A 12,904-nucleotide genomic window follows, 5' to 3' on the forward strand; every position below is an offset into this window, starting at 1 on the left:
AGAAACAAATAGTGAGATATCACATTTATGCTAATGAAAGAATTAGTGCAATCAAGTTACTATAACAATGGATGACAAAAAAAAGAATTCCAGTGTAGTTGTCATTGAAACAATGGAAATAAGAGCAGTAATGTGTATTTAAAAATTATAAATTAAAAAGAGAAGACTTGGCTTCTTAAGAGCTATTAAGGTTGGCAGAGTTTCATTCTCTACCAATAACTTCTTGAAAATCAAAAGCTTATTAAAATAAAATATTGTTAAACTGAATGGCATTTTTTCAATGGTCAAAATACGAACAGTGAAACAACTAAGCTTAATAATGAAAGATCAGGGATAACTTTTTGTACCTTGTCAACTCTTCCCGAAGATTATTTGGCTCAGAAGAATAAAATTTAACTTTGAGGCGGAATGTATATGGTGGTCCAACTAAAAAAAAATAGATTCAATAATTAAAATACAAAACATTATTTCAGGCATAATTTTCAAGTATTATATGAAACATTGCCACAATTAAACTTGTGTAACTTACTACTAAAACTAGAAATACCACTGAAGAGAAAGCCGTAGCCACAAGTGGTCAATAGTAAATAGGTATTTGGGAGGGGTTTTTCTACGTGGGATACAACCTAGAAATGTTGCAATACATATTTTCTTAGGCAATGGCTTCAAAATGGTATGGATATCAATTTGTTTGACTTTTTAATCACTTTTTCCTTGTAAAATTTACATTTCACCAGATACATTTCAAGTGACTCCACACATTGACTGATGCCACAGGTTAGATGGCTAAAGACTCTTCAATATGAATACTCAACAGTCGATGTGTTGAATAAAATTACAATAAGTCATGGCAGTAAAGTTTCAGTTTTTATAATTTAGAAATGGAGGTATTTATGGTATACATTAAACTCATGTCCCCACTTGTTTCAGTTCCACCCCATTCAACAGATTTCTCCTATTTTATAAATCATGTGGAAAAAAAATCTCAACCCTATTTAATTAAAAAAACATCAAAATTCATCATTATGTTTAAATGATAACTTAGAGAAGGGAGTCAAAAGACATGATGGTTGGGGTCACTGGATATGATAGGAGTAAGGGGTCATTGGGAACATTAATACATTGATAATGAAACAAACAAGGAAAGAACTAGGCATGACTCATTATCTTAATAAAAAAATGGAGGATGAGAGCACATATATAAAGTTGCCACTTCTGAAATCCCCAAGTTAAAAACTGCCCGTTTTCAGAAGATCACTCTTCATAATCCAATAATTTCCTTCAAAGTGAAAGTTGCTACATGCTTGCCTATTCCCCTATTCTGCATTATACCCAAATCCCTAGCACTTTCTCCGTACATAGTCTACAGTTACAATGCTTAAAAATAATAGCATTTCCTGGATCCTAGGCCACTAGGATCGCTAGGCCACTGCTTTTATCAAGTGAGCACACTACCTGACATGATTTGACGAGGAATGACCCATTATGTTGTAAGGATCGAGGTTTGTTGGGAAGACAGTGAGTGGGCTGTAGAGAAAATCTAATGGAGGGAAAGCCTAGTGGAAATGACATTTTGAATAAAAAGCGTTGAAGCCGGAAAATACCGGTGCTTCAGAAATGGAAAAAAGACATTGAAAATGGAGGCACACGCGTAAAAACCGGGGAACGATTCATGAATAGATGCACAATCGGTTAACTGATGCGAGGCAGAGGTGTGCATTGGTGCACATGATGAGCACATTATTCGGAAATTCACACGTAAGTAATTATATACGTCCTCTAATTCACGTGGTAAGGCACAATTCGGAGTTAAATTTATAATCCATAAATTGATATGAAAATAAAAAAATCGCAAAGTAACTAAATAAAACGAATGGGGATAAAATGTAACAGTGATTTCAAAAATTTCTTGTGAGTTCAGGTTTGGCAGTCTGGATGATCACTGAAAACTTTAATTTGACCAACTCAACTGTTCATCAATTATTGACCAATGAATTCCGGAGAAAAATCTGTGCAATCTGTGAGTGCTACATCATGACAATGCTCCTTGTCACAGTGCAATTTCTATCAATCAATTTTAGGCCACTAAAAACATTTCTTCAGATCCTCAGCCTCCTCATTCACCTGACCTGAGTCCATGTCCCTTTTTTCTGTTCCCAAGACTGAAAAATCACCTCAAGGGAATTCATTTTGGAGCATTAGAGAACATTAAAACTGCCATTACCATACAGCTACAGGCTATTCTAGTATCAGAGCTCCAGCACTGTGTGATATCCTAATGTAGTTGCATTGAAGGAGTCAACATGAAATTGCAATTTTATTTGAATAAAAACGTTAGAAAAAATCAGCCTCATTACTCATACTTCAGTAATAGGTAAAAAGCCCTTATTTAGAGTAAAGGCAGCAATTAGAGGTGGTGCATCTTGTGGAATGATGGAGAAGGATATATACAAGGAAATTTGGGTTAATGTATGCATGTGGACATGCCAGATGATTGGGTGGACAAATATAAGAGCTCAGATAGTAAAATTGGTTATGATACTCGTGGAAGACTAACTATAAGAAAAGCTGCACAATTAGTTTACCATGTTGATAGTGATTCTGGAGTGAGTGACAGTAATGGTAGCTTAGGAACGGACATCTCTGTGACATGGAATAGAATGCCCTTCCAAGAGTTTGAAAGATTTTCAGTGAGCCATAGGAATCATCAATGCACTCGATAGTTGTGAATGTATTTTAGAAGTAGCAAAAAATTTTTTTTTAGGGATGATCTTCTTAAAATGACGTGCATTGAGATCAAGGAAAAAGCGTAGGGTTGGGCTAAATGTGAGAAGGGAAGAAGTGCATCTTCCAATGATGACAACACGGACTGCGAGACATAAATGCCAACTCAGTGAGCGCTTAGTCCAAATAACTTAACAAGGCTGGGAGGGGGAATGGTGAAACACACACTAGAAGTGATAGTGGAGTATGGGAAGAAGAAATATCAGACATGGATTTCTCAAATTTGTTATGCAAATAAACTTAGTGCAGAAAATCAGTGGATCTAGGGATTCTGCAAGGTTTCCCTGCATTAAGGGCCGTGTTTCAACAAATACCATACAAAAACAAAGTAATACAATCTCCATTGAGTGAAACACTTCCAATTTTATAAAAATATATTAAAAAGTAAAAATGCTAAACCACTTTTGATATAACGACGTCATTTAGGTTAAAACTCCTTTAAACGCTCAGTCCTAACTGACGAAATTGAAGTTAAATTCCCAGTCCTTAAGGAAATGTTCCAAGGAGAGCAGGGACAGACGGAATCTGATAGATGGAGTGCCTCCCACTTATTCTTCAAGGGTTCGGCAGCCTCTGAAAAGTCTCAGCCGCTGCTGGGATTCGCACCACTCAACCCACCACACCAACTCAATACTTGGCAGCCAACCAGTTACTGCAGAAGAACATTTCAGCATCCTGACCTTATCCTTTTTCCGCATGAATGCATATGCTCATCAGCGTAAACATCAACATGAAAGTACTCTTATAAATTCAACTAATTGAAGTTTTAAATAAATCCAAAGATAATTTTTAGCAAGTTTTCCTACAGGGTCCAGATTTTGGCTGCTGCCAACATTTCAATGACTTCTCTGTCATCAGCATTAGGGTCAATGGTTGGACCAAGTTTCCCTTTCCTAATATGTACATCGCATTAGGTATCAGGTTAGACCAAATTAGCCGTAGCCAAATACTTCCTACCATTTTTTTCTCTCTTTTTTTTAATGATTGGTCTAAATGTTACGCTTAAGTTGTAATCCACTTGATACTATTCTTCTCGAGTCTAATCATGATAGCTTCCTTGACATTCTGTCAGCTCCCTTCTTTAATTATGTGCCATTCATTTCAGAGTTCAAGAAATTGAGAAAAGCAATATTTTAGTGCATCTCACCTAGGGAAAAGGCTCTAAAAAAAACTTGCTCTCAAAGATACAGGACGCGATACTGGGGATGAGGTGCAGGTACATAACATAGAGGAATACGCTAGCTATATATATAAAAAAAAACAATCACAACGAAGCACACAAAGATGAATGCAACAACAAACTCACCCATGCAATCACCTCCTTTTGCTACAGCAAAAGAAAGATAAGGTGTGATGTAATAAGATAAGTAACATATTACCTCCAAAAAATAATTCACGAGACATTAGGGTGAGCAATAGAAAAAAATGCTCATATTTAATTCAAAATTATAAAAAAGGAGAACGAAACAGTGGGTGAGCAATCTGATGGGCCCTCACGGGGTAAGACTGAAGACCAAAATGTGATAAACAGATACATAGATAACATGGGCAGAAAAAACTTGCGCCCTCTTATTTTCACAGTTAAAGGTATAAATTTCACTGGAACGGATCGAATTAATGTACAGCTCTTACTGGTAAGAATTTATATTCAAGATCCTATCTTCACTTGCCACTCCACAAGACATTAGCCAACTTAAAGCAAACCTAGTTGCAGTTAGATTTTTTCAAATCCACGCACTAACATCTTTCTCAAGGCAAAGAATATCGATAAAAGTATATTAAAGTGATACACCAATGAATTAGGATGTACTTACTTTTAACTTGCTTTTTAATTGCTTTCGTGGGATCAAGCCAATGCTGTAACGTAAAAAAAGGAAAAAAGCATTTAGATGCATAAATCTCTCTACTCGAAAGTCAACAACAACGTATGTGAATTAAAGGCACTATTAAACATATTATACCTGGACATTGTTGGCATCAGTATACTGCAACCCAAAATAGTCTTTCTCGATGAGATCCAGTGAATAAAATACTTGCTCGTATAAGTCATTTCCAACGGCCTTTTTCTGAAACATAGTAAAATAATTTTGAAGCCCAAACAAGCCTAGCCGATATCGTAAGCTAACAAAGACGTATATATATAAATCATAAAAACGTCTAATGAAAGCGATTTACACTTACCGACAAGTCAACTGATAAATCTGTTCCATCTAATAGTATAACTTTGCACTGGATAAGATGTTTATTGGGGATCAGTCGCTGGGCGCCAGCTTTACTTTGGCTTGACTTCGGGTCCCGTCCTTTCCTACGACTAAGAAAGCGCAACATCGTGATAATATCCGAGGCTTTCTATTTAAACTCTGGTCCCCACAAACCATAACGCTCTATGAAGCTCGGATTTAAATACAATCTCAACATGTACACCACAAACACTTATAATTTAAATCTTAAGATGGACATCACAGCACACAACATAAACATGGATGTTGGCCAGCAAGATGAAAAATACGATGCGCATACCGTTGCGCATTACGTCACTTGACCCTTGGAGCACTTCGAATCCGGTCACAGTTTCAAATGCAGGAAATGCTCAGTCTATAAGAAAATTTGAATTGAATTTTAAAATCATTTAACAGAATTATTCAACACTCAATAATTTTCCCAAAATAAATGGATATTTTTATATGCAACCTTTTTGCCACGTGACTCTGTGGACGAAACCTTAGAGAACAAATAAATATACATAAAAAACCTAGGTACGAGGAGGAGCGAAAATCTAGGAATAGTATGAAAAAAGTCAGTCTCTATCATTTTCGGACATATTTTAATTTTGTATCTTAGGAATAAATGTTGATATTTTAAACGAAAAAATTATACAATATTAGCACCTTCTTATTAATTTTTCAATTTTTATTTCGGTGACATTCAATGTCACAATTCCGAAAGAAATAAAACGACGACGTAATCTGATTTATGAAAAAAACTAAAATAAAATAATAATAAAAAAATTTCTAACCAAAAAAAGCGAAAACAAACAATTTTTATGAATGATTCAAACAATCTGGCGTATAAAATTAGGGGTAAAGTATTTCAACAGTAGCATAGTTAACCACGTTATGAATTGTCTCTCTATTATGAATGATCTCTCACCACGGAGAAAGTAGATGAATATTGCGGTACCTAGCAAAGGATGTATTTTTTATAATAGAAAAAGGAAGACAGATTGGGGGCTATAAAGGGGGAGCCAGGGTCCTGCCCCAGACCTCCAAATTTTAGGGAGACTCCATTAAGTGCAAATACGAAATGATATTCATGGTTTGAAGAGAAAGATTTTATGAAATTCAATGTTGTATCATTAAGACTTTCATATTCTGGAGGGCAGAGGTGCAGCTAAGAATTACGCTTAGGGGGGGTTTTAGACGCAGCTAATGCTGGGGATGTGGGGGGGGGGGGGGTATGGAATACCCCCCAGAGTAAGCGGGAGGTGCGAGGGCCCTCCCCAGAAAATGTTTAGGATACATGGTAAAAAATGGTGAGTTCTACAGCTTTCTGGTGGACATTTTATCAATCCTTACACTATTCCATAGATAATATTAATCCAATTTAGAAAAATTGATTAACCTTGAAAGTTTCTCTGAACTCCGGGGGGGATTTTAACCCCCAAACCCTTCTCGCTGCGCCACTGCTGGTGAGAGTATAATAGGGTCTCAAACTATGATCACCTGCCCCACGGCCTCCAAGAGCATACCTGAGCTACGGCATATTAAATTTATTTAAGGTCATCTTGTGCCATTATCTTCCAGAGTAAGTCGAATTTATCGTTTAATACTTTTTCCACAAAGCCATTGCAATAAAAATAAATCGGAGGAGGGAAACTGGCTACGGACATGCTTGTCGGGGCATTAAAAATACGGAATAACATATTATATCTAAAGAATGATTAAGGTTTTACATACTGTGGTTGCACGCGTCACTTTCCTATTTTTAAATGTTTCTCCCAATGTGGCTCGCCGATAGGACAAAGGGGGAATGGGGTTTCGCAAAACAGGCCCAGAAACAGTAGGTCCACAGACAACTTTGGGAAGAACGGAGTGTATCGAAAGACGAAAAAGCTCTTTCCCGGCGCCAGATTCGACTCTTGAGGGCTCTGGAAACACAAAGGCGGATCCAGGCCAGTGGCGGATACAGATGGGGGGCGCAGGGGGCGCGCGCCCCCCCCTTGCGGGTCCGCCTGTATTGCCGAACATTGCAAAACCACAATTGTAACTTTTTTATATCATAAGATGGCATTGTCTTTTACATGTTTATAATCACTTTCAAATAAAATTTTTATATACTTTGCCTGTGACTTGATCATCTCTTATTATGATAAAAGTAAAGACAACTCAAGATATGTTGCGCCCCCCCCTTGAGTTTTTTCTGTATCCGCCACTGATCCAGGCATCATTTCCCAAAAATCCTTCTTGTAGAGCAAGCAATACGCAACTCCCAAAAAGGTGCTAATTATTAGGGTATTAGTTCCAGTGAGTGAAAAATGTTGCATTTGTCTTTAAATTCTGCAATTGTTCCCTAACGTAGGGCCTCTGGCTGGTTGTGAAGTCCGTTTTACATGAGGCATGTACATGAACAATTAGACGCACGCGCCAGAGCGCATTTAAAATTACGTCGTGTATAGCGGTGAATTGCAAGAATGCATGAAGACGAGATGACGAAATAGTCCGTATTCTAATTTCCTTCAAGCATTCGAGCAATTGTACGCCAGAGTGAGAAAAAATGCAGTTCTGAATTGTGGAATTACATTCCCCATGCAAAAGGGTATGGGTAAATTTCTTAAGTCTTATGGGTAAATCTGTCGGGTCATATATATGTGACGCTCTCTTTCCAAGTTTCAGCCTCCGTAAAAAGTTTTCTACTGTACCTAGAGGGGATATTTCCCATTTCCTCTACCACAGTTCCACCTCAGTAAAGATATACTTGCAGATTACCAATTGCTTTAAAAATCAAATATCCAAACGACGTAATAACCTCTGTTTTGATGGGTGACCGTATTTAGCTACAAGCCTGTACTGAAACAGAGGTGGTAATTGGCATTCCAAAATGTTTCTGCGGTGCTAATAAATTAATTTCCGAAAAAAGATATGAAAAAAGCCTTTCAAAACCGTAATAGCCAAGAATAACAATTACAAAAAAAAACATAAGGCCCCTTCCTGCTCTTTGTAGGTCGTCGGCCTCGTGCCTACTAGGAAACCTTAGATATGGCCTTACCCTGTTTTCGTTGCAGAGTTCTAGGTAGATTACAGGTGCAAAATTGAGTACGTACATTCCGTATATCCTACACCGTGATAGGGGCAAAATTTGGCGCGGGGGAGTTATTTGTGGAGCATAAGCATAATGCATCGTGATTAAAATTATAATAGTGAAAATGGCGTGACAAATATTGTATTAGCCCCCGTAAAAAAACTTTATCCCTTGAAATACGCTAGGGTCCAGGCACGAAGCCAGAAATTTTCATCCGAGGGGCTAGATTGGAGTCGGAATTAAAAAAAATCTATTCCTTACTTTTTCAGCGCTCGAAAATTTCATTCCTATCTCATATGCTCACTGCTGACCTCGCTATGAAATAATTAATTTGGATAATTAACGCATTGAAAATCGAATAGAATTTTGTGAGAACAAAGGCTGCCATTGATGAAAGAAAAATATTCAGGGGGGCTGGGAGAAGCCCCCTCCCTTTCCCTCTGGCTACGTGTCTACAAAGGACAGGTACCGCCTCTCCCCTGATTCTCTTAGTAGCCTAGGAAGCCGCATATAATAATTCTGAGTTTCAAAAAGCGCGCTGATTAATGAAAGGATGGGTACTTCAGTCTCAAAAGTTGGAAAGGATTACTAACATTCAATATTCTACGCTCTACGGTAATTAAATTTGCCGTGAAGTATTCCATGTTAGTCATTTGATCATAAAACTTTGGAAAGGCAAAATTAGGAGCTTTGGTATACAATTTCTGGATGACAAGTACTGACTACTTCTGACAAACCTCGATTTTAAGGAGCCTTATTATGTTTACTGACAACTTGGAATTTGGGAGCCCTTTTACGTAAAAGGCTTATGGTTGGGCTGAAACGTTGGTTGGAAGGAAGAAGCAGTAAGAACACAATACTATGAGAATAAGAGTGAAAAAATAAAGCTCATCTGTTCCCAGAGGACCTAAAGTGCGACCCTCAGTGTAGGTCTCGTAATCTGCGTACGATTATCTCAACCCATTGGCGGATACATAGTGGGGGCGCCCGTAACTTTTTCAGATCGTAAGATGGCATTGTCTTGTATGATAAGTTAAAATAAAAATTTAACAAACTTTGCATGTGACTTAATTGTTTTTTTATTACTATAAAAATAATGGTAGCTCAAGATATCTTTTGCGCCCCCCCCCCCCTTTCAGTTTTTTCAGAATCCGCTACTGCCTTTACCAGAAGCTCTCAGGAAAGTGAATACAACCATACAGCTCAGCCTAAGTTATCGTCAAAAGAACTTTCTGTACAGGGATCTGTTTTCCTTGCTGAGCAACTGCACCAAAAATCGCTCAGACCAAAATTAACTTCGTAGAAATCGGCTATCTCAAAAAGAGAGCAAACTGGCGAAGGCCAGGTTTCGGGAAAAAACTTAAATTTTTTGAGCACCTTTTCCTAAAACGTTTTGAACATAACTACGCACGTTTTAACTAGGGAAACTACGAGGAAAGATAGTGCACACAACCCAGCATAAACAAGTCAAAGGTGAGCAAAGAAATGAATGGAGTAGGTTCGCTTTCTAGAGAACGACAACTCGTTTCCGCCTTACATGGAACTTAATGGATTGCGCCAAAATATATTAAAATAATCGGTGAAAAAACGAATTGGTTGATAATAATTGTTAATCTTTCGAAAAAATTGCGTTTTAACGGCCAGATTCTCCAAAGTCACTCTCATAAGCTTCGAGTGAGGCGGATAGGAAACTCTGATGGCCTGCACTGTATTTTCCGTAAGCTTCCAAGGAAGCGAGGGAAATTTTTTAATTAAATTATCCTCAGCCCCGCTGATCCCGTGGCAGCTTAAACTCGCGATGCAAATTTTTCCCGGACTACGACGAGAGAATCAAAAAAATGGAATGGACTCCAAAATCCAATTATACCAAATCGATGGCCATATTTGGCTTAAATGCACGTGGTATGCTACGCAGCAGTCATTTTGCGTTCTAAAAGACTTTCCTTTCGCTACGATTTATTTGTATTATCAGTAATTGAGAGGCTGCGACAAATAGAATTAGTAAAATGTGAAATGGTACAAAATCCTTCAACTGACTCTTTTCTACGATGAACCGAAAAAACTTATCACCAAGTAAGAACTGATAATTCTGTCCCTATTAAGTTAATACGATATATTGATTGATCATTACCACAAAATGCGCCCAGAATTCCAATAGTTAAGAATTCTGGATGGCGATAACCGACTTTTCAATCACACACTTTCTCTAAATCATTGATACCTCACCCTCTTTGTCACCACTGAATCGCGGGATGGACCAGGAATAGATATGACACTGAAAACAATCAAAGAGAAATATGATGAATAATTCGGGTGAGAAACAGAGGTAAAATCCGATATTAAGGTCTCGAATACGACGAAATCCCGATTATCTTTCGAAAATAGAGATATTTGGATAAATAGATGGATGAAATTTATTCAATTTAAAAGTTTTTTTTTCATTCTCACAAAACTAACGGTGGCATAACAATTCATATGCTGCTTAGTCAGACAAATTTACTCAGAACATCTATGAAAAATTGTAATTCGCAACGGATGGTCCGAGAGAGCTCGGAAGTGGTCCGGTAGAAAAGAAAAAAATGGATTTCTTGAAACGACTGACATCGTGGAATACGAGTAGCTAATATTGTTTATATATATGCGTTATAAATACTGTTTTATTCAATTGACTTAAAATTCTGTGACAGGAAAGGCGCTAAAGAAGAGTTACAACCAGTGGCGCCGACTCCTTGGGGCCTGAGGGGGCCCGAGCCCCCTCAAAGATTCGTTTGGGGGGGCTGGAGCCCCCTCAATAATTGAAGAAAATAATTAAGTGATATTATGCTTTGTGAAATCACAAAAATATATTGGTATTTTTTATTTCCCATGCTTGACGATAGTTACCTTTTAAAATACATTCAATAATGTGTTTAAAAAATCATTAAAAGGTAGTAAGCAGGTTAACTGAAAACAAGTGGTGTGAATCATGATAGTGCTTCGGTGCTGCGACACACCTCGAATTTAACCTCTTCCCGGGGCAAGACCCCCGATATGGCCTCCCCAATATTTTTTTATAAGTCGGCGCCCCTGGTTACAACTAATAAACAGAATGGTGGGGCGCGGGCGTGGTGCCCATATGATTTAGGTAGAGTGGCCCACAGACTTCTACGGGTTGGGAATCTCAGCTTGAAAGCCTCAAAAACTTTTGAATTGGAAAAATGGGATCATTATTTTGTTATCATACTATTTTTATCAGAACTAATGGGGCCACAACTACAAGCCGTGTTAACTACCATCTGAAAATAATCCTCTAATAACGATCAACTCATTTCTCGGACGGTGGCAATTTATTTTATTCCCAAACCACCGAATGCAGCTCTCATAGGCCAATTTATATCGGGGTATTCAACAAATTTCAAAAATTAAACGTACACGAACAACCATACCCTGGATAGGGGAAACTTACCCAGGCGGGACCCGAACCCGCAACCTCATGTTTGGCAGGCGAGGACAATACCCCGCCGAGGCCGATGATTAATACATATATCATTGTAACCACAGATAACCAAATTAGATTATTTTTCGGGCTACAGGGGTAGAACTATATCCATGGACGACTGCTAATAAATAGTGAAATAAATAAAAATCGCTATCGAATACTATTTTAAAGACTTAAGAGAAGACTTATTTTAAAGCGGAAAGATAGGTTGAAATGACTCAAGAGGACAGAGGACACTAATAACTTATAGGTTTGTAAATAATTTATCCTCATCCAATTCTCCCATTCGAGCGGTGTTTTCTTGGGACCTTTAGCACAGTAACAGCCCAGTATGTTCAACGAACAGCACGCTAATGGGTACTACTGGCTGAGATTAATATCATTATTTCGCTAGAGGCATCTGCAGCGCCAGAGCCAGGAAAGCTGATAACAGCCTTTGTCGGGAAACTGCGATGTGGGATGTAAAGCGGTTTTCGTCAACTCATATCATCAGAAAAGTCACGACTCATTTCGCTTCACTAACTCTGTGAAATAGAGACAGATGTAGGGAAGGGGGTACAGGAAGATCTACCCCCCACCCAAGTCTAAAATATTTTGGTTTTCTGCCGTGACTTTACATTTGATACTATGAAACCGATTGTAATCGATAGATATTGTACCGAATGTACCCTATGTTAGAAGCCCTAAATCAGGACACCATAATAAAATTAGTTATATAAGACAAATTTTGTCGCGGAGAGGGCCATATTAACCAAAAATGAATTAGTTAATTTAACAACATCATCACTGAATATAGATAATTGTCCCCGGGCCTATTCTACATTTGTGTCCAGATCCTCCTCTGCTGTGGCATATACATGATTAGCTGTCACTGTATTCCATTTTAAAGAGAATACAGTTGCTGGATTCCGACGCTTCGATTAGGGAACCCTTTCAGCAGTTCAGGGGCTTCGTTTCCCTGGCTGGCTTTCCGAGCAAATAATATTTCTTCTGTTTCTTCGTCTAGGAATGGTGGCAGTGAAGAATGCATAGGATTGGGACATCGACCCTTCGCGCTACTTAAAAGAACAAGCCAATCGAAATACATGGATCTCGTGTCGGTTGTTCATGGGAGGAGTAAAACGTTTATAATATCGGCAAAGTTGATAAGAGTCAAGTAAACGATGTTTTCATTTAAATTAAATTCCCTCGATAACAAGCTTATCGTAGTAACTAGTATCGTGGGTAGGAATCAGGGGATTTAAAACTCCTCCGAAATTATTGATAATTACAGTAACTGGTGCGCCAAGTCGAAGTAAACCCCCATAGGAATTCATACACCCCTCAAAATGAACCCCTTTTCTA

The 12,904-nt window shown here is 38.1% G+C and overlaps 1 protein-coding gene across 4 annotated transcripts in view; it reads right to left on the bottom strand.

The window, feature by feature from the left end:
• The window catches only part of LOC124157347 (band 4.1-like protein 5), a 41,245-nt gene extending 35,941 nt beyond the window's left edge, over positions 1-5,304 (bottom strand). For 2 of the 4 annotated variants that reach the window (XM_046531993.1, XM_046531991.1), the window contains exons 1-5: positions 4,966-5,302; positions 4,746-4,850; positions 4,599-4,641; positions 4,091-4,111; positions 348-426 (exon numbers count right to left, since the gene is read on the bottom strand). In XM_046531993.1, the coding sequence (XP_046387949.1) occupies positions 348-426; positions 4,091-4,111; positions 4,599-4,641; positions 4,746-4,850; positions 4,966-5,112 (395 nt within the window). In that variant the 5' untranslated portion in view covers positions 5,113-5,302. Of the gene's footprint in view, positions 1-347; positions 427-4,090; positions 4,112-4,598; positions 4,642-4,745; positions 4,851-4,965 lie in introns of all 4 variants that reach the window. The other 2 variants (XM_046531994.1, XM_046531992.1) reach the window with 2 other exon arrangements.
• Between the last annotated feature and the right edge of the window lie 7,600 nt (positions 5,305-12,904).

This window comes from Ischnura elegans, chromosome 4 (genome assembly GCF_921293095.1).
Source record: "Ischnura elegans chromosome 4, ioIscEleg1.1, whole genome shotgun sequence".
NCBI classification, from domain to species: domain Eukaryota; kingdom Metazoa; phylum Arthropoda; class Insecta; order Odonata; family Coenagrionidae; genus Ischnura; species Ischnura elegans.